This window comes from Danio aesculapii, chromosome 11 (assembly GCF_903798145.1).
Source record: "Danio aesculapii chromosome 11, fDanAes4.1, whole genome shotgun sequence".
In the NCBI taxonomy this organism is placed as follows: Eukaryota; Metazoa; Chordata; class Actinopteri; order Cypriniformes; family Danionidae; genus Danio; species Danio aesculapii.
In genome coordinates, this window is record NC_079445.1 from 4,185,531 (window position 1) to 4,205,092 (window position 19,562).

At 39.1% G+C, this 19,562-nt stretch overlaps 1 protein-coding gene across 2 annotated transcripts in view; it reads right to left on the reverse strand.

Annotated features, from left to right (window-relative positions):
- pbrm1 (polybromo 1) overlaps positions 1-19,562 on the reverse strand; it is a 53,255-nt gene that overhangs the window by 25,173 nt on the left and 8,520 nt on the right. For both annotated transcript variants that reach the window (XM_056467722.1, XM_056467721.1), the window contains exons 4-18: positions 18,565-18,712; positions 16,436-16,582; positions 16,171-16,281; positions 16,024-16,092; positions 15,839-15,937; positions 15,625-15,710; positions 13,900-13,991; positions 13,229-13,445; positions 10,563-10,704; positions 10,104-10,198; positions 7,670-7,949; positions 7,481-7,586; positions 5,069-5,708; positions 1,871-2,082; positions 566-751 (exon numbers count right to left, since the gene is read on the reverse strand). In XM_056467722.1, the coding sequence (XP_056323697.1) occupies positions 566-751; positions 1,871-2,082; positions 5,069-5,708; positions 7,481-7,586; positions 7,670-7,949; positions 10,104-10,198; positions 10,563-10,704; positions 13,229-13,445; positions 13,900-13,991; positions 15,625-15,710; positions 15,839-15,937; positions 16,024-16,092; positions 16,171-16,281; positions 16,436-16,582; positions 18,565-18,712 (2,630 nt within the window). The remainder of the gene's footprint in view (positions 1-565; positions 752-1,870; positions 2,083-5,068; positions 5,709-7,480; positions 7,587-7,669; positions 7,950-10,103; positions 10,199-10,562; positions 10,705-13,228; positions 13,446-13,899; positions 13,992-15,624; positions 15,711-15,838; positions 15,938-16,023; positions 16,093-16,170; positions 16,282-16,435; positions 16,583-18,564; positions 18,713-19,562) is intronic.

Genomic DNA, 19,562 nt, shown 5'->3' on the forward strand with positions numbered 1-19,562 from the left:
GCATCTTCAGCAAATCATTGAGAAAACACTTCTTTTTTCACAACTTTTTTTGCTCCAAAAATCATTTGACTTAAGTACAAATGAAATCAAAACTAATCATGTTGATTTTGGTAGCTCACATTGCAAGTTTTGTGGTGAATAATTCATCTGTGCGTGTCATTAAGAAAAAAACAATAGGTTGCTCTTGTAATCTGAAATTAAAACCTGAAAATGCACTTCCTGTTTATTTTCAGTTAATTCCCAGATTAGGTCTGTCTGAGGTATTGGCGTGGCTAGAGGGGCGTGGTTAAGTATGTAAGCCACGCCCCTCCAGCTGTCAGTTTTGACAACAAACAGAAATGGTGAGCAGGAGGAGTCTGTTAGGTTGTAAAAACTACCCCAAACCATTTTCCAAATCTTTATTACATCCAATCAGCTCGCAGTTGAAAAAACAAGCCACGCCCACTGTTTTCTCATTTAATATTCAGTTCTCTAGGAACTGTGTCACAATATGAAAAGAACAGTCGCAGCTTTCTGTTCTTAAAACAGAAAAATATAGCAACTGCACTTTCTGTAAATGTAGTACCTGCATCGTCCTGCCAGAGGCGCTCTATGCAGACAATGTGTGGCTGCAGGTTTGGTTCGGTGGGCTCCACATACACATAGTCGCCCACATGGTACATGTTGTCCTTAAAGCTGCAGTCCTGGCTGTAGTTGCGCTGAAGTGCTCCCTGCCATCCTCCGCCTGCCGTATCCTCGCTCTTTTCTGCCTCTGCAGGTCAAAACATTGATAATGACCAGCCGTTTGCACCAAAACACATAATAACTCCTTTATTTCAGAGTTTAAATATAATCAAGTTGATTATACTATCATAGGATGTAACATAAATACAATGTAATTGCATATTACACTAGTATTAAAGGGATAGTTCACCCTAAAATCCAAATTTTCTTGCTATTTACGCACCCTCAAGTGATTTTAAATCTATATGAGATTGTCGAACACAAAAGAAGATAGTATGAAAAATGTTAGAAACCTCTAATCAATGACTTCCATAGTAGGAGAAACAAATACAATGGACGTGAATGGTTACAGGTTTCCAGCATTTCAAAATATCTTCTTTTGTGTTCAACACAGAAATGAAGCTCAAACATTTACGTCAAACATTTACTTCTGAGTTAATTATTCATTTAATGACCACTTACAAACAAAAACTCCTTTATTTTTAGACTTTAAAACGGTCATGAACTGAAAAACCAAAATTTCCTTGGCCTTTAGACATAAGAGAGGTCCCAGTACTATAAAAACATCCTGTAAGTTTCAGAGCTCAAATCTTTGTCATTACTCTAAAATCAGCTTATAATGGAGGCAGTCTGCCAAAACGGCAGGAAATTGAATGTTCTACACTATTATGTAATAAGGTACATAAGCCCCGCCTCTGCAGAAGATTAACACCTACTTCTACTTTACTGCCTGTTCAGTCTTGTTAATATGCAAAACTGTTAGCCAATCACAGCAGTGGGCGTTTACTTCAGCGTCTTCAATCCATCATGACAATGTGTTGTTCAAAACAGCACTGAAAAAAACACATTACTAAATATACTGAATATTACTAAACAATAACATTATTAGTGGACCTCAGAGAAGAGTACAAATAAAAAAGTAAGGTATTTAAAAATGTAATGAGATCAAAGTGATTATACTATAATAGGGTGTAACCATAAAATATAAAATAATTGCATATTAAACAAGTTTTAAAGGGACAGTTCACCCAAAAATGGAAATTCACTCACTATTTACTCACTCTCAAGTGGTTACAAACAGAAACATGTGTAAGTGTATGAATGGCATGTTCTGTTTGTTTCTGAATAAGTGTAATTAGAGCAGTACCTTTCTTCTCCTCCTCTCTCTTGAGTTTGTCCTCCTCATACTCCTTGGGCAGCTTCTCCTTCTTCTCCTTCTCCACGTCGCTGTGCAGATGTTTAATGGTGTAACTGAGGGCCGGCGTGAGCAGGATCTCTCCGTTCTTACACAGCTCGTCTCTGATGCGGATGAAGAACTGCTGGAGCTCCACTGAGTCCTCAAAGATCTCAGAGTCCGTCCTGCCACCAAGAACACGTTAAACCCTTGTGTGTTGTTCAAATGGACTACCCTTTCGTTATGTTCAGGGCTGTTTTTGCCCCATTGACTTCCATTATAATGACATTTTTGGATTGCAAAGCCATGACAGCATATAATCGTACATTCTTGATTGTTGCTGATTTTCCCAGTTGGGATGAGGTAGAATGTGTAATATATACTGTCGATCATCAATTGGCAGCATTAACCCTTTACATAGGCCTGTGCAAAAAAGTTTCAGCTTTTATATGGAGTTCTATGGAGTAATACAGCAGATTTTTTTAGCAGAAACACTTACTATGTTTACAATGTTCTGAGAGCTGAGGGGCTTATTTAGATTTACTCAGACATATCAAGATAAGTGCGCAAAGGCCTCTCTTAGGGCTGAACGATTCTGGCTAAAATGAGAATAATGATTTATTTACTTAAAATCAAGATCACGATGTTAAATCTTAAAATAAAATCACACCAACACAGTGTCGATTTTCTCACAGTTCTGTAGATGTAAAATAAAGGTTAATGTGAGTAGGCTAGTGTTATTGTTATTTCTCAAACATATGGTAAAACAATGGCGACGCAGTGGCGCAGTAGGTAGTGCTGTCGCCTCACAGCAAGAAGGTCGCTAGTTCAAGCCTCGGCTGGGTAAGTTGCCGTTTCTGTGTGGAGTTTGCATGTTCTCCCTGCATTTGCGTGGGTTTCCTCCAGGTGCTCCGGTTTCCCCCACAGTCCAAAGACATGCGGTACAGGTGAATTGGGTAGGCTAAAATGTCCGTAGTGTATGAGAGTGAATAAGTGTGTATGGATGTTTCCCAGAGGTGGGTTGCAGCTGGAAGGGCATCCGCTGCGTAAAACATGTGCTGGATAAGTTGGCGGTTCATTCCGCTGTGGCGACCCTGGATTAATAAAGGGACTAAGCCGACAAGAAAATGAATGAATGAATGGTAAACAACAATAGTATTATTAGGCCGATGTGTGAGTCTACTGTTGGTTAAAATGTTAAATTTTATAGACTTAAGGCCCATGCACATCGGGACGCTTTTTGCTCGCGTTTTCCTTCGACGTTTAACGCCTCGTGACTAAATAAAGCGCGGCAATGTGATCGTGCACACCAACACGCAAAATGCCAGGCGTAAAAGAGTCTTTTTTAAAGAAACGCCTCATGCTTGTTTTTTTGTTTTGACGCACTGCTCCAAACCCGTCTCCACCAATCAGATTGTCCCTTTATTCACGTGCACGGAGCTGCTGACGTTACAGTAAACAGCACTTGGAGGCGCTCAGGTGCAAAAATGTTAATACGAGCACACATTGAAGAAGATGCCCAGAGGCGATATGAACGTGGAGCTGCTTATTGCACTGGTGAACAATAATCATTTCTTCATCGCTAGAGCTGGAGCTGCTGCTTGAACCATCCATACTTGTTCGAGTCACTAGCAACTTTAACAAGAAGCGTGTCAACTTCTTATGTGTTACAAGCGGGTGTCAGAAGCTTAAAGTTGTGTAGCGCCATCTAACGACAAAGAGTGATTTTGCGTACTGTTTTGCTCGGCGGCAGTGAAAATCGATTGGGTTAGAATCCGGAAAAACGTCTTAAAAATGCTGACGATAAAGGCAATCAAAAAGCGTCCCGGTGTGTACGAGCCTAGACTTGGAATGGTGGACTTCTGCAGAGTTTAATTTTGTCCTGGTTGTTAATTCACAGTAAAATGATGACATCAGAACAGAACTATTCACAATTCTGAAGTTGAATTATTATGTTTGAGACATGTGCTTGCAATTATTACAACATTATTAGACCATTTTTTCCATTGGTAAAATAAAACATTTGTCATTATCAGATTATATTCAACATTATAGGCTAGAGTAGTTATACTGACCCAGTAAACATTTATTTTCATGCACAACATGTTTGCTATGAAGGAAAAACACATCAAATGCTTGTCGTAATCATAACTTTACAACGAGATATGATCATTTAAATGATGTGCGCGATTTCAGTTTCACTTTCACTGCCGAGTGCACTCATGTCATGACTGCCATCACTGCAGAGAAAAAAACACACATGCGAATCACACTTCCCGCGCGCCTCCCAAACAATCTCTTTGTGCAACAAACTGAATGTTATTTACCACTTTATTACCTGTTATCCACAGCCTATGCAGGTTCTGTTCACTAAAGTAGCCATCACTCGCAGGTATGCGCATTCTCTCGGTAGTAAACAAACAGTGCGTCAGCTCATGTGTGATTTCGCAGCCGTGCATGGTGAAAAATGGCTTAAGACAGAAATGAAGGAACTTTGGGGTGAATTATACCTTATGAATACAGTATGCGACACTTTTAACGCCATTTGGAGATGTCCCTGTTGCTGAGCAAAGTATTTAAAACAACGTAAAGACTTTTGCGATCGCCTTTATGCTGCTCTCCTGACCTTGATAATTGGCTGAATCATAGAAAAGCAGAATTAAGATCGTGTGTAGGATAGAATCGAGATCGCAATCTTTTTTCGATTAATCGTGCAGCCCTAGTCTCTCTCATACACACACACATACACACACTATACTCCATATAGAAGGCAGAAACTTAGCTTTTTTTTGCACTGCAACTGATGGTCAACAGTAAAAATGTACATTTTTAACTCTTCCCAACAGGGAAAACCAGCAACCATCAAGAATGCATGATAATATGGTGTTCATGGCTTTGCATTCAAAAAAGGTCATTATAATGAAAGTCAATGGAGAAAAAACAGCCCCAAACATGATGAATTGTAGTCAATTTGCCCAGTTTTTGAACATTTTCAAAGCATTTTCCCAAAATATGTGTCAAAATAAGATGTTTCACCAAAAGTCATCCCATTTGCTGAAACATAGAAAGTTGTGGCCAAATTAAGACTCAAAATCACTCCATATCCCTACTAAAAACACATGTTATAACCATATGGAAGCAGGTACAAAACAACTAAATAAAGTGCATTACCTGTGCAGGCGTCTGGCTTTCTCCAAGACTTCAAACATTTGGTCCTGGAACACATCTAGTCTCCTGTAACGGCCCTTATCCACATTCCCTCTGATGATCTCAAAGTTCAACGGCGTTTTATCAGAGTAGTTGGGATCGACCGCTGGAATCTCGGCTAGTGAATCGCTATAACATCGTCCCTCGTCATCTTGGTGACCGAGAACTGACACGAAAAGATTGCGAACAAGCTCCTGGATGAGCCGCGCAACATCCGGGACATGAGCGTCGTCGCCCCCTTCCAGGTCTCTCCTGGTCTCCAATAGCACTTTGTGAAGCACCAACGCATCTTTGTAGATCAGCGATTCGGGTTCGTTGTAGGTGCAGGCGTTGTTGAACATCAGCACCAGGTCTTCCACCAGAGCGTCCACGTCCTGGTATTTATTGGCCAGCATGTGGCTCTTAATCTTCTCCATGTCTATGGGTTTCTTGATGGCCACGTAGTAATCTGGAAGCTCTGCGCGGGATGGGAGACGGAGGAAGATTGTGCTCAGACGCCGTCCGCGCTTGTCGGTGTAGTTCTTTACGGCTTCATAGAGTTCATTGAGCTTCTGTTGCAGAGGGGTCAAATACTTGGACTTTTTTGGGGAGATGCCACTCTTCCCTAGAAAAACAGAAGTGCGCTGTGAGCAGTGTTGGGTTAGTTACGGCAGTATAAAGTTATTAATTTAGACTTTAGAAATTTTCACCAGATGTTGGTAACAACCAAAGAAATCCATATATGCAAAGAAAACACATCTAATTCATTTACAAATGAAGTTATGTGTAATAAAATGAAACGATGCAGGAAAAAAGTATTGAACACATGAAGAAAGGAAGGTGTAGAAAGGCAGTGAAGGCCCAGACAGCAGCTGAAATTTCTTAGTTGTTCATCTACATTAGCAGGAGGACGAAGATGAGACCACAGAGCAGACATTTTAGTAAGACAATGAGCCAAAACACAGCACGTAACCAAGCCTATTTGCTTATGGTGCCCAAGAGAGCTTAACGCGCTGCAGTTTAAGAAAACACATGCCATTACAAAAAACGGCAGCAATTTTTTAAAAATTCTCATCGGTTTAACAGCATAGGTGTTGTGGATCCTCACAATGCAAACACTTTAAAAAATGTGCTGCATTTTCTTACAACGCAAAAAAAATTAAGAATTTTCTCACAGATTTTTTGTTTCAAGGGTAACCTAAAAAGTGATGGACCAGGCTATTTAGGTTTAGGGCTGTTTCTCAATATGCATTCTTCAGCGATCTTGCATCCCCGTGTTCGCGTGTAACGTCATCATCAACTGTCAAAGTTCAGTTCCAAAACTCAAGACTGCAAGAACGGTGGACGTGCGAAAGTTCCCGGATGTGTTCTTGATATCGAGGGCGCACCGATTTTTTAAAAAGATTTATTTTTGGCCTTTATTAGATAGGACAGTAATGAGACAGGAAGAGAAGTTGGAGAGAGAGAGGGGGGTAGGGTAGGGAAATGTCCTCAAGCCGGGAATTGAACTCGGGACACCCTGATGTGCTACTGCACCATATGTCGGCGCACTAACCACTAGGCTATTGCGCCGACTGCACCGATGCAGACTTGAGCACAAAACTAGCTCGAGAAGTCCCAGAAGTCATTGCGACTGGAGGTGGAAGGCGCAGCATTTTATATAGGTTTATTATTAAAGTTCAGAGATATAAGTTATTTATCTCAAGAGTTTCCCTAAACGAAACGCTGAAAGGAAACACTGCTATAAAAATCTTAATAAAGGCATGAACACATTAAGAGTGTTTATTTGCTGAAATTCGTATTAAAATCTGTTTTAATATTATTTTGCAAAGTATATTTGTAAAGTCTTTATGCGTACTATATACTTTGAAAATGGAAAAACAATAAACCGTTGTATGAATGCTGTAATGTTTAAATCATTCACCATTAAAACGCGTGAAGGTCACGTGACCATCAGGAAAAACGCAGCATCTCATTTCTCACAGGACGCATTCTCTGTTCTCGCGGTCTCCTGAGTTCGTTCTTCCAAGGTGACCTGGCAAGACCGGTCTTCACAAGAACGCAAGCCCGTTCTCTGCGTTCTTGGAATTGAGAAACAGCCAAGGTTTTTTAGGCTAATACTATACAAAAGACAAGGAAATCATGTAATTAAAAACAAAACTGACGTCCTATGCTAATGAGGGAGAGATCGTCACGTAGAAAGGTAGAATATGAACCAAAGTGTTTCTGCAGACTGTTTTATAGTGTGATTATAAAAAATAGAACAATTAGAAGCTGGTTATATTCACACGCTGTTTCCACACAACTGTGTTTAAACACCTCATAAAAGTAATTTTTACATAATAGGTCCCCTTTAAGGTGAATCTTTTTGATGTTAAAATATAACTTGAAACATACTAATTTTTAGCTTGGGTGAAACGATCTCGTCGTCGTCCGGCGGGGGTCCGAGCTCCTTCCGTTTTTCTCGTAATATCTTCTCCAGAATGTTGGCATCATTGTAAACCTAGAGTCAAACCAGATAACAGCTTTGACAATGCAAGCTCGTTAGCATGCTATATGGTATTTCCAAGCTTATAATTAACTCACTCGAGAGCCTTCTTCGTTGTAGTGGCGTGCGTTACGAAACATCAGCTTCATGTCCTCCATCATGGAATCCTCGTTGGGGTACTTGTCCGAGCGGATGTTGTGGTCTATGATCCTCATGTCCATTGGCTCCAGGATGATCTTGTAGTAGTCTGGATAGTCTTTTTTGGAGGGTTTGACCATGAAGAGGTCGCAGAGTCTCCGGCCAGTGCCCATCTCTCGAGTCTCTACCACAGCAGCAAATAGAGCCTTCATGCGGTTCTTCTTCGTGTTCTTCTTATGGCTGCAAGAGGGGAACAACTCTCATGAAGTCCTTTTTAAGATCATTATGAAGCAAATTTCAGACTTATACAGGGCTAAACGCTAAGGATTTTTTCTAATGGCATGCTTCGGCCAATGAAAAAGATGTAAACTTGCCTCATCGAAACAATTTTTATTTAGTTATTTCTTAACCACGTATTTTAAATGTGTCAAAACAAGCAACATCTAGTTAAATATTTACAAGTTAAAAAAAACTATAATAAACTAAGGCCCAATCCCAATTCTACCCCTACGTTCACACTGAAAGCGGCGAGAGCGTCAAAGTAGCCGGAAGTCATTCATTTTCAATGAGAGCCAGCGCCGAGGAGCAGCACGGCTCGTCTTCGCCGGTGTGGGCATCGAGGAGACTTGAAATCAAGTCAATTTTATGGTAATGAGCTATGATTCGGTTCGGCGGCAAGCAATCGGAATGAAGAAGTCCACCGCTTGAGAGGAGTTCAGAGAACACAGACCTGTGAACTTTGGTTCTGACCACAGTTGTTCCCAAGGGTTTGATTATTACGGTTGCCGGATTTTCAATTATTTACAATGTTTTCTTACAGGAACATGCATTAAATAAGTTACTGATGTGCTTTAATGTTGTAACGTAATATATTTATCTTTAAAAAAGCGGGAATCTCATGCGACAGTAGTGCTGCTTCAGGATATTTCAGACATATGGACACATTGGATAATTAAGTGAAGCAAAGTCACACCACATGCAACGTGATCTTCCATTGTTAAATGAATTTAAGAAGTGCGCAACATTTTCATGCTAGAAAGCATGTTTTATGCAGGAATGTAAGTGATATGCTGCAACGGCTCCTTTAAATAAGAGATCAATGTAGCGAATTTTGACGCTCTCGTCACCGGAGCTGAAGGCAGACAGTGTTGTTGCCAGGGCGGCCAGAGTGACCTAGGAAAATTAAGACCTGTTTAAAATAATTTAAGAAACAAAAAACACAAAATTCCAGTAAATTTAAGACTTTTTAAGACCCTGGATACTTCACAAAAGCATGCCCATTATTAGGTACACCTTAATAGTACCGGCTTGGACCCCCTTTTTTCCTTCAGAACTGCCTTAATCCTTCATAACATAGATTCAACAAGGTAATGGAAATCTAGGGTTTACAGAGAATGGTCTGAAAAAGAGAAAATATCCAGTGAGCGGCGGTTCTGTGGGCCTTGCTGATGCCAGAGGAAAATGGCCAGTAAATATTCACTGGTTCCAGCTGATAGAAAGGCAACAGTAGCTCAAATAACCACTCGTTACAACCGAGGTCTGCAGAAGAACATCAACGCACAAAACGCCCAACCTTGAGGCAGATGAGCTACTGCAGCAGAAGACCACAACGGGTGCCACTCCTGTCAGCTAAGAGCAGGAAAATTCGACAATAGAAGATTGGAATAACGTTGCCTGGTCTGATGAATCTCGATTTCTGCTGTGACATTCGGATGGTAGGGTCAGAATTTGGCATCAATAGCATGAAAGCATGGATCCATCTTGCCTTGTATCAACAGTTCAGGCTGGTGGTGGTGGTGTAATGGTGTGGGGGATATTTTCTTGGCACACTTTGGGCCCATTAGTACCAATTGAGCATCAAGTCAACACCACAGCCTAGCTGAGTATTGTTGCTGACCATGTCCATCCCTTTATGACCACAGTGTCCATCTTCTGATGGCTACTTCCAGCAGGATAACACACCATGTCATAAAGAACGAAACATCTCAGACTGGTTTCTTGAACATGACAATGAGTTCCCTGTACTCAAATGGCCTCCATAGTCACCAGAACTCACTCCAATAGAGCTTCTTTGCAGCATGGATGTGAGGCCGACAAACCTGCAGCAACTGTGTGATGCCATCATGTCAATATGGACCAAAATCTCTGACGAATATTTTCAGTAACTTGTTAAATCTCTGCCATGAAGGATTAAGGCAGTTCTGAAGCCAAAAGAGGGTCCAACCCGGTACTAGTAAGGTGTACCTAATAAAGTGGCCAGTCAGTGTATAAATATGTTTGTATACAAAAACAGCAAACAACCAAAAACAAAAAAAGTCCCACTAAACTAAGACTTGTCATGGCATCTATATAAGGCAGCTCTCTATATATAGTTTCCTAATGACATAACTGCACCTTTTGCGCTTGATGCTGCCGCCGTCAGACAGAGTAGATGAGAGCCTACTGTCACCATCTTCATCATCTCTCCTCGTCAGCTCTTTTCTCTTCATCTGAACACACACACAAATTAAAGGACAAGAAGCGGTTTGATACGATGTTAAGCATTGGTGGAATGTTCAGCCTTTAAATGTCACTTTAAGCTGTATAGAAGTGTCTTGAAAAATATCTAGTCAAATATTATTTACTGTCATCATGGCAAAGATAAAATAAATCAGTTATTAGAGATGAGATATTAAAACTATTATGATCAGAGATGTGTTTAAAAAAAATCTTCTTTCCGTTAAACAGAAATTGCGGCAAGAAATATACAGGGGGGCTAATAATTCAGACTTCAACTGTATGTAATCATCATTTACTGTACAGTGAAGAAATCTAACATTCACAGTCATTTATAACCAGGGATATTTATTTCACCTGCAAAATGTGCTGCAACTTCAGCACCCGTTTGTAGATTTGAGAACTGGGAACGTTGTAGCGCTTGGCGTTCTCGAACATCCTGTTCAGGTCTGTGTCGATCTGCTCCACACTTTCATACTCATTATTCTTCATCTTACTCCTGCAGAAAAAAATGAAGATGAGGTCTGTCATCATACAGTCAACCCAGGCTTATTCTGAAAACGTACCGCTACATACATTTCTGGAGAGCACCAAATACGTCCCAGGAGCTACGTTTTTGCAGATTTTGTTTTCGTGAATCCACCAGAGGCCGCTGTTTATGATCTAAAATTTCTCTTGTGAGTGCCATTCGTGCCTGCAGTTCTCAAGTAAATCCACCAGAGGCCGCTGTTTATGATCTCAAATTTCTCTCGCGAGTGCCATTTGTGCCTGCAGTTCTCAAGTAAATCCACCAGAGGCCGCTGTTTATGATCTCAAAATTCTCTCGCGAGTGCCATTTGTGCCTGCAGTTCTCAAGTAAATCCACCAGAGGCCGCTGTTTATGATCTCAAATTTCTCTCGCGAGTGTCATTCATGCCTGCAGTTCTCAAGTAAATCCACCACTGTCGACTGCCTGACCGATTGATTGACCCACCCTCCTCCTTCTCAAAACCCAACCGACAGTGTTTTCAAAAGCAATCCAGAAAAAGAAAAGCCCCTCGCGGCAGCCTGATTTTTACCACGTTTTCAGATTTTACCTCATTCTCACCCTGTTATTTACTTGTTTATTTTTTGGCTTCTGTTTTTGTCTTACCTGCTTTCTGCAACTTCACTGGACTCAAACCTCATCATCGTGATCAACAGTAAAGTCTAGATCGGATACATGGCCGGCCAGAAGTGCGATATGCACATTAATATAGCAGATTTCTTATGACACTGTATAACAGTAATTAACATTATTACAGTACTTTGACGGTTGGGTTTAGGGTTGAGGTGGGGGTAGGCATAAAAAAATACAATATATTGGGTAATTTAATAGATAGCATAAATAATACTCTGTACAAGTACTGTTTTTACATTACTGTGACGTTAATAAAATACAACGAATAAATAATTTAATAAATAATACAAATAAATCTTGTTAACTTCCGGCTGCATCCATATCCAATCTAGCAACAACCGTGATCAACTCCTCTCTGCGTCTCAAATCTGCCGACGTACATGGTGAGCTAACTGGACAAACCGGTAACAGCAGGAAAGTCATCCATACGGAGGTAAGCGTTCAGCTGGTAAGCACAAAACAGCGCCCTGGAGCGTTCGTTTTAAAGACGAAATGCAGCCATACGTACTTCTGGCTACATAATTAGCGATCTCCAGAAATGTATATAGGGCTACATTTTCAGAATGAGCTTTGTTGCATACAGTACCTAAAGAAAAATCATCATACCGATCATAAAAAAATGACTATTTGTCCTACGTCTTTAATCAAATCACATCCCGAATAACTTTTTCAGCCATTGAAATGGTTTCGTAGTCTTCTCCTAACCTAGGTGTCTCGGCCCCCACCTCCTCCCTCTAATTCTAATTGCACTCTGGGACTCAAATTCCCATAAGCCCTTCTGCCTGTCACTGATTGCGGCACAGGTGCCTCTCATCATCTCAGTGCATTTAAACCACACTCTCACCCACACTCATTGCGAGGTCTTGATTTGCAGAGCAGTCATTACCGAGCGCATTCCATTCCTGCCTGATCTGTGTACTGAAATCTAGCCCGTTTCACCGACTGTGATTGTTAACCGCCTGCCCTGAATTCTAGCCTGCTTCATCGACTGTGAATGTTCTCGGCCTGCCCCGAACTCTGCCTGTCCTATGATCTGATTCCTGGTTTGTCCTGCTGTTTATTATACTTGTGTGTGATTGTGCTAATAAAGCTTGCAAATGGATCCAATGGCTTCTGATTCATTACAACACACACACACACACAACAGCCACAGATATACTTCAGCAGCTGTGTGTTGGATAAACATGCTGATTTGCATAATCACTGGTGACAAGTAATGCTTGAGATATAAACATCATGTCTGTTGTCCTAAGAAGCATCGATTACATCAGGTTTCCACTTTTTTCTTGAGCTTGAATGTTAAAACGGCCCTCCTATGAATTGTCAGTCACACCAATGACCCCCTGCCAATTTTAGTTTGAGCCCCCTGTCCTAACCTGTGCCTTTCTACAACCTCATCCCAAAGGTCTTTTGAAAGCAAGGCTGTAATGTGAGTAAACGATATAGATTTTCACAGACTATGATGATTTTCAGTGACACAGTGGCTCAATGGTTAGCACTCACAGCAAGAAGGTCGCTGGTTCGAATCCTGGCTTGGTCAGTTGGTGTGTCTGTGTGGAGTTTGCATGTTCTCCCCGTGTTGGAGTGCGTTTCCCCCACAGTCCAAACACATGCGCTTTAGGTGAATTGAATAAACTAAATTTGCTGTATTGTAGTGTGTGAATAAGTGTGTATGGATGTTTTCCAGTGCTGGATTGCAGCTGGAAGCGCATCCACTGTGTAAAACACATGCTGGATAAACTGGCGGTTCATTCCGCTGTGGCGACCCCTGATGAATAAAGTGATTAAGCCGAAGGAAAATGAAATGAAAATGATGATTTTCTATAGGTACTGTGTGTTCTGAATAAAGACCGTCCGACAATACCGTATCTGCTGGAGCGAGACTGGATGGCTGATCTGCTGGAAGTAGTCAGGATAGTCTTTCCGGGACGGCAGCTGGAAGAAGGGCTCGGCTAAGAGCTGCCCCTGACTGTTCCTGACGCCCCGCACCGCCTCATACATCTGGAAGATTGGGTTACTCATGTCCATGCTGGAGTGGATGCTCTCGGCCTCTGACTCCACCTCATCGTAATGAACAGAGCCTTGGGAAACATGGATAACACTGTCATTAGTATACACACACACACCGGCCACTTTAATAGGTACAGTTTCTGAAATATTCAGACACGTCAATACAGTTGTGGTCAAAATGATTCGCCCTCCTGTGAAGTTTTTTCTTTTTCATAAATTTCCCAAATGATGTTTAACAGATTCAGGAATTTTTCACAGTATTTCCTATAATATTTTTTCTTCTGGAAAAAGTCTTATTTGTTTTATTTCAGCTAGAATAAAAGCAGTTTTAAAAATTTTTTTTAAGGTCAAAATTATTAGCCCCCTTAGGCAATATTTGTTTTTTCGATTGTCTACAGAACAAACCATCATTACAATTCTCAAACAAAAACCGTCAGGAATCATTCTCTCATTTTAACCTCCACTGGTGTTACTGTTTTAAAAGGCACTATTTCATTTATTCAGATATTATTATGCATGAGGTACCGGTCAGTATGGCGTCCTCTTCACTCTCTGAGCCGTACTGTAAAGCTGTAGTGATGCAGGAGAGTCTGTCTCCATGTGCAAACCTTCTGTTCCTGTTCACAAGCACCACAGACCACAATAACATGTGATATTTAACATATTATAAGTGTTCATGTTCTTTTAGAAATGAATAGCTTATGCATATGTATTGTTGAAACTATGTCGATGCAGTGCAGATATTATATTTGCGAAAATCACTGTAAAACAAATTGCAATTTAGTAACTATGTTTAGAAGATTATATAAGATTCCACTGTATCGTATTGTTTGCTATCGTATTGTATTGTATCGTATATCATATTGCTAAAATTAACTGTAAAGCAAATAGCAATTTAAAAACGATATTTAAGAGATTATTACATTACATAACAATACATTACATTGTATTGTATCGTATCATATATCGTTTTGAATTCTATCATGTCAGATTGAATCCTATCGTACTGTATCCTATCGTATCGTATTGTATCCAATCGTATCGAATTGTATCCTATCGTATCAAATCGTATTGGCGGGGGGTGGTTTGGGGGTTGGTGCGGTGGATTGCGGAGGGGATGTCGCAGACAAAAGTGAGCGGGCCGGGGGAGTCGCGGACGAAAGTGAAGAGCGTTTGGGAGTCGCAGAAGAAAGTGAATGTAAACAGCGAACGGGGGAGAAGGGTGGTTGAGGAGGGGGATCGGTAAAAAGAGGTGCCGGATCAGATTTCAGAGGTGTGTTCCGGCACAAATTAAGCCCTGATCCTATCATATAATTTCGTATTGTTTTGTATCCTATATCTTATTGTATCCTATCATATTGTCTTGTATCCTATCGTATTGTATCCTATTGTATCGTATCATATCGTATCGTATTGTATCCTGTCCTAACGTATTGTATCAAATCTTATCATATCGTTTTGTATCCTATCATATTGTATTGAGTCCTATCATAGGGTATTGAATCCTATCGTATCGTATTGTATCCTATCATGTTGTATTGTATCCTATAGTATCATATCGTATGGTATCGTATTGTATCCTATCCTGATGTATTGTATCCTCTCATTTCATATTGTATTGTATCCTATTGTATCGTATTGTATCCTATCATATCTTATTGTATCCTATCGTATCGTATCCTATTGTATCGTATCGTATTGTATCCTATCCTAACGTATTGTATCCAATCTTTATCATATCGTATTGTATCCTATCATATTGTATTGAGTCCTATCATATGGTATTGAATCCCATCGTATCGTATTGTATCCTATCGTGTTGTATTGTATCCTATCAAATCATAAGGTATCGTATCATATGGTATCGTATTGTATCCTATTGTATCCTATCGTATCCTATAATATCATATTGAATCCTATCGTATGGTATCGTATTGTATCTTAATGTATTATGTTATATTATATTTTATATTATATATAAATTAAATATATTGATATATTATTGTTGTTATAAATAACAGATCTTACTATGACAAAAATGTGCTGTGGTAAAATGTAATCCACAACCTAACTTTCCCTGATCCTGACAACTAATATAATATAATATAATATAATATAATATAATATAATATAATATAATATAATATAATATAATATAATATAATATAATATAATATAATATAATATAATATAATATAAGTGTGTAAACATGCTTCAACACGCTCCATAAGTATGTAAACATGCACATACCTGATCCTGATGCTGCATTTAATAGGTTCAGAATGTTCGAGCTCCAGTTTTTTCTGTGCAAAGACCTTCTTGATCGTGTTCGCATCCTGGAAATTTACGTTTAAACTATATTTATAAGCATACTACATTTTGCATTGTAGAAATTACAACAAGCTAAACAGTGAAAGTCTACTCATTATATAAATCGTATATCGAAATGTCAGTGACACGTTACTTTAAACACTTGTGATCCGGGTTCATTGTAGGTTTTGGCATTTTTGGCTAACAAGTCAATGTCTTTAGCCATATGGTTTACACTTTTATAGTAGCACATCTAGAAAAAAGGACATAAATTTGGTGTAAATCAGTGATAAACAGTAATACTGTACATTGTGCTGCAATATAATATGAAAATAATACCTGAATTCGGTGTGCAATGCTCTTCAGATCGATTGGTTCTTTAATAATAGCATAATAATCTGGATATTGCTGAAAAAAAAACGAATATTTATTAAGATATAATATTAATATGTTTGTGTATGTGCATAAATAAAACTCAAAAGCTACCATTTTAGAGGGAAGTCTCTGGAAAAGTTCGCTAATAAGGCGGCCGTGTTCAGTGTAGGTCAACACAGCATCCAGAAGCATCCCAAGAACTTCCTTAAGGCTCGACATAGACTGTGAAAGCAAAGCAAGCCGCATGTTAATCACATTTGTATCCTTATTTTTCTGTTTTAAAATGAGGTGTCATTATTTTCCTCAAACCAGAAGTGTAACCCATACATTTGGCGTGCAGTGTTTGACTGAGAAGAGGATGTGTGTGTGGTCTGACCTCCTCCTCTGTGGCTCCTCCAGGGTTCTCCTGTGGGTCGTCATCATCATCATCTTCATCGTAGTCTCCTCGCTGCACAAACTCGTTTTTGGTACGAATATACAGATCCCACAGTTTACAAGCTGCTCTGTATTCTGGAGTTTCTGGCTGCGCAAAAACACAAAAAAAAAGAGAAGAGGTTTCAGGTTTTATTTTTAATTGATATTTATTTATTTAGTAGATATTTAAAAAAGGAACATCAAAAATTCATCCTATAAACAACAATATTTCAATCTCATATCCTCATAGTACAATATTACACAAGTGAAATAAGTCAAACAAAACATTCATGCACTTTACCAGTTAACTATGCTTTTTTTATACTAAATGAAATTTATTTTGATTCATTTATTTATTTGATCAAAAATACAGGTATGACAGTGATGTTGTGATTTTTTTTTCATTTTGGATATACTTTAAATAGACCTGTGATGGCGCTGGTGTCTTTAGTATCACATAACAATTCATTCAATTATTCGCTTTCCTTCGGCTTAGTTCCTTTATTCATCAGGGGTCGCCACAGCAGAATGAACTGCCAACTATTCCAGCATGTTTTTAAGCACCGGATGCCATTCCAGTGGCAACCCAGCACTGGGAAACACTCTTGCATACACTCTTGCATTCACACACATACACTACAGCCAATTTAGTTTATTCAATTCACCTAGAGTGCATGTGTTTGGACTGTTGGGGAATCTGGAGCACCCGGAGAAAATAAACAATAACATGGGGAGAACATGCAAACTCCACACAGAAATGCCAGAAATGCCAACTGACCCAGCCGGGACTCGAACCAGTGACCTTCTTGCTGTGAGGCAACAGTGCTAACAACTGAGCCATCATGTTGCCTCACATAGCAATTCAGTTCTTGAAGTTAAAAATCGACAAAGCTTTGGCTACGTTTCCCTTTCTTTGTGGAAATCAATATGTTTTTTGTATTCCAAAATTATTTATATTTAAAATACATGCTGTTATTTAGAATTCCATTTTATCTTCTATCAAACAATCCTAATACATATATATACACACACATACATACATATAATATATATATATATATATATATACACACACATACACACATACATACATACATACATACATATATATATGTCAGTATGTCTGATAATATTTTTTCTTCTGGAGAAAGTCTTATTTGTTTATTTCAGCTAGAATAATAAATTAATAAATGCCATTTTAAGGACGAAATTATTAGCCCCTTTAATCTATATATTTTTTTCAATAGTCTACAGAACAAATTAACCTATTTAAGCTCTTAAATGTCACTTTAAGCTGTATAGAAGCGTCTTTAAAATTATCTAGTCAAATATTATTTACTGTCATCATGGCAAAAATCAAATAAATCAGTTATTAGAAATGAGTTATCAAAACTATTATGTTTAGAAATGTGTTGAAAAAAATCTTTGCTCCGTTAAACAAAGGTTTGGGAAAAAAACAGGGGGGCTAATAATTCTGACTTGTCCTGGCTGAGGAGCAAGAGGATATAGGTACTTGATTGGCCTGCCTGCAGCCCCGACCTGTCTCCAATAGAGAATCTGTAGTGCATTTTGAAGCTCAAAATGCAACAACAAAGACCCTGTTCTGTTGCCCACCTTAAGACTTTTTTGCAGGAAGAATTGGACAAAATGACACCTGAAACAATTCATCCCTTTGTATCTTCAGTCCCTAAATGTCTTTTAAGTGTTGTGAAAAGAAATGCCAACATTATGATGTGGTAAATGCTTTACTGCTCCAACTTTTTTGAAATGTGTTGCAAGAACCAAAATTGGATTATGTGTTTGTTATCATGAGGAACACATTAAATAATGTTTGTTGTATTATCTGTAATGAAATACAAGTCAAAGTTAATTTAGAAATCACTACTTTCTTGTTTTATTTGCGTTTTCCATACTGTCCCAAACTGTTCTACCTTTGACTGCAAAGGAAAAAATTATATGTTAAAATATACTCAAACAAAGCAAGAAAAAAAAAGTAATAATGTTACATTACTAGAGTTAGCCTTGGCGAGCATAAAGAGACTTGTAATAACTCCAGACCTTTGAATGGTAGTGTGAGATAGTGATACGTACTTTGTAGTATGTCTTGGCATTATTGAATAAGAGCTGAAAGTCGCTTGTGAGCTGCTCAACATCGTCGTACTCCTCCATCTTCAGCTTCTGCTGGATCTTCATCATGTCAATGGGCTGCGACACCACGTCATAGTAATCTGGCTGATTCCTGTTGGGAGAATTTTTTTACATGGGGGTTTAATTTAATCATTTAATTTTTCATATTTAAACATATTCGTTGTCCCAGTGATGGGTTGCGGCAGGGAGAGCATCCGCTGCGTAAAACATATGCTAGAAAAGATGGCGGTTCTTTCTCATGTGGCGACCCCTGATTAATTAAGGGACTTAGCCGAAAAGAAAATGAATGAATGAAACATATTTGTGTGCTGCATCCCTGTGTGTGTAATAAGCAATGAGTAGCACCTTTTAGACCCACAAAGGCGCATATCATTAACATGCTCTGTAAATAACAAATAAAAACTTTTTTAAAAGATTTTAGTTGGTCAATAGTGCGATTCACAATAGCCAACATTTAAAGTGGTTCAAAAGTTTCCATCAAATGTGTCCTAAAATTACTGAGCAACACACAACCTTTAAACCCAAGTGGTTGCAAACAATTTATATGGGCCGAATTTAAACAAACACAGTGGACCCTATCATATACCCGGTGCAATAAGGCGTAGAGCATGTATGGCGTGATTTGTTGCTATTTTCAAACATGCGCAGGTCACATTTTTACGTTTTGTGCCACGTTTTTTAATCGCAAATGCATTTGCTCCACTCTGTGCACTCAAGGGCGTGCTGGTCTGAAAAGGAGGTGTGTTAAGGCGCATTGTTGGCGCGTTGCTATTTTGAAAAACTGAAATAGACCGCGCCACTGACCAACTAAAACCTACTCTAAAGTCCATATTATATGCACCATTGAGGGTCCAAACCCTTACACATTGCTTAATACACATAGGATGTACAGCAATACACAAATATCTTTACAAATGAAAATAATTAAAGAATTAAAATGT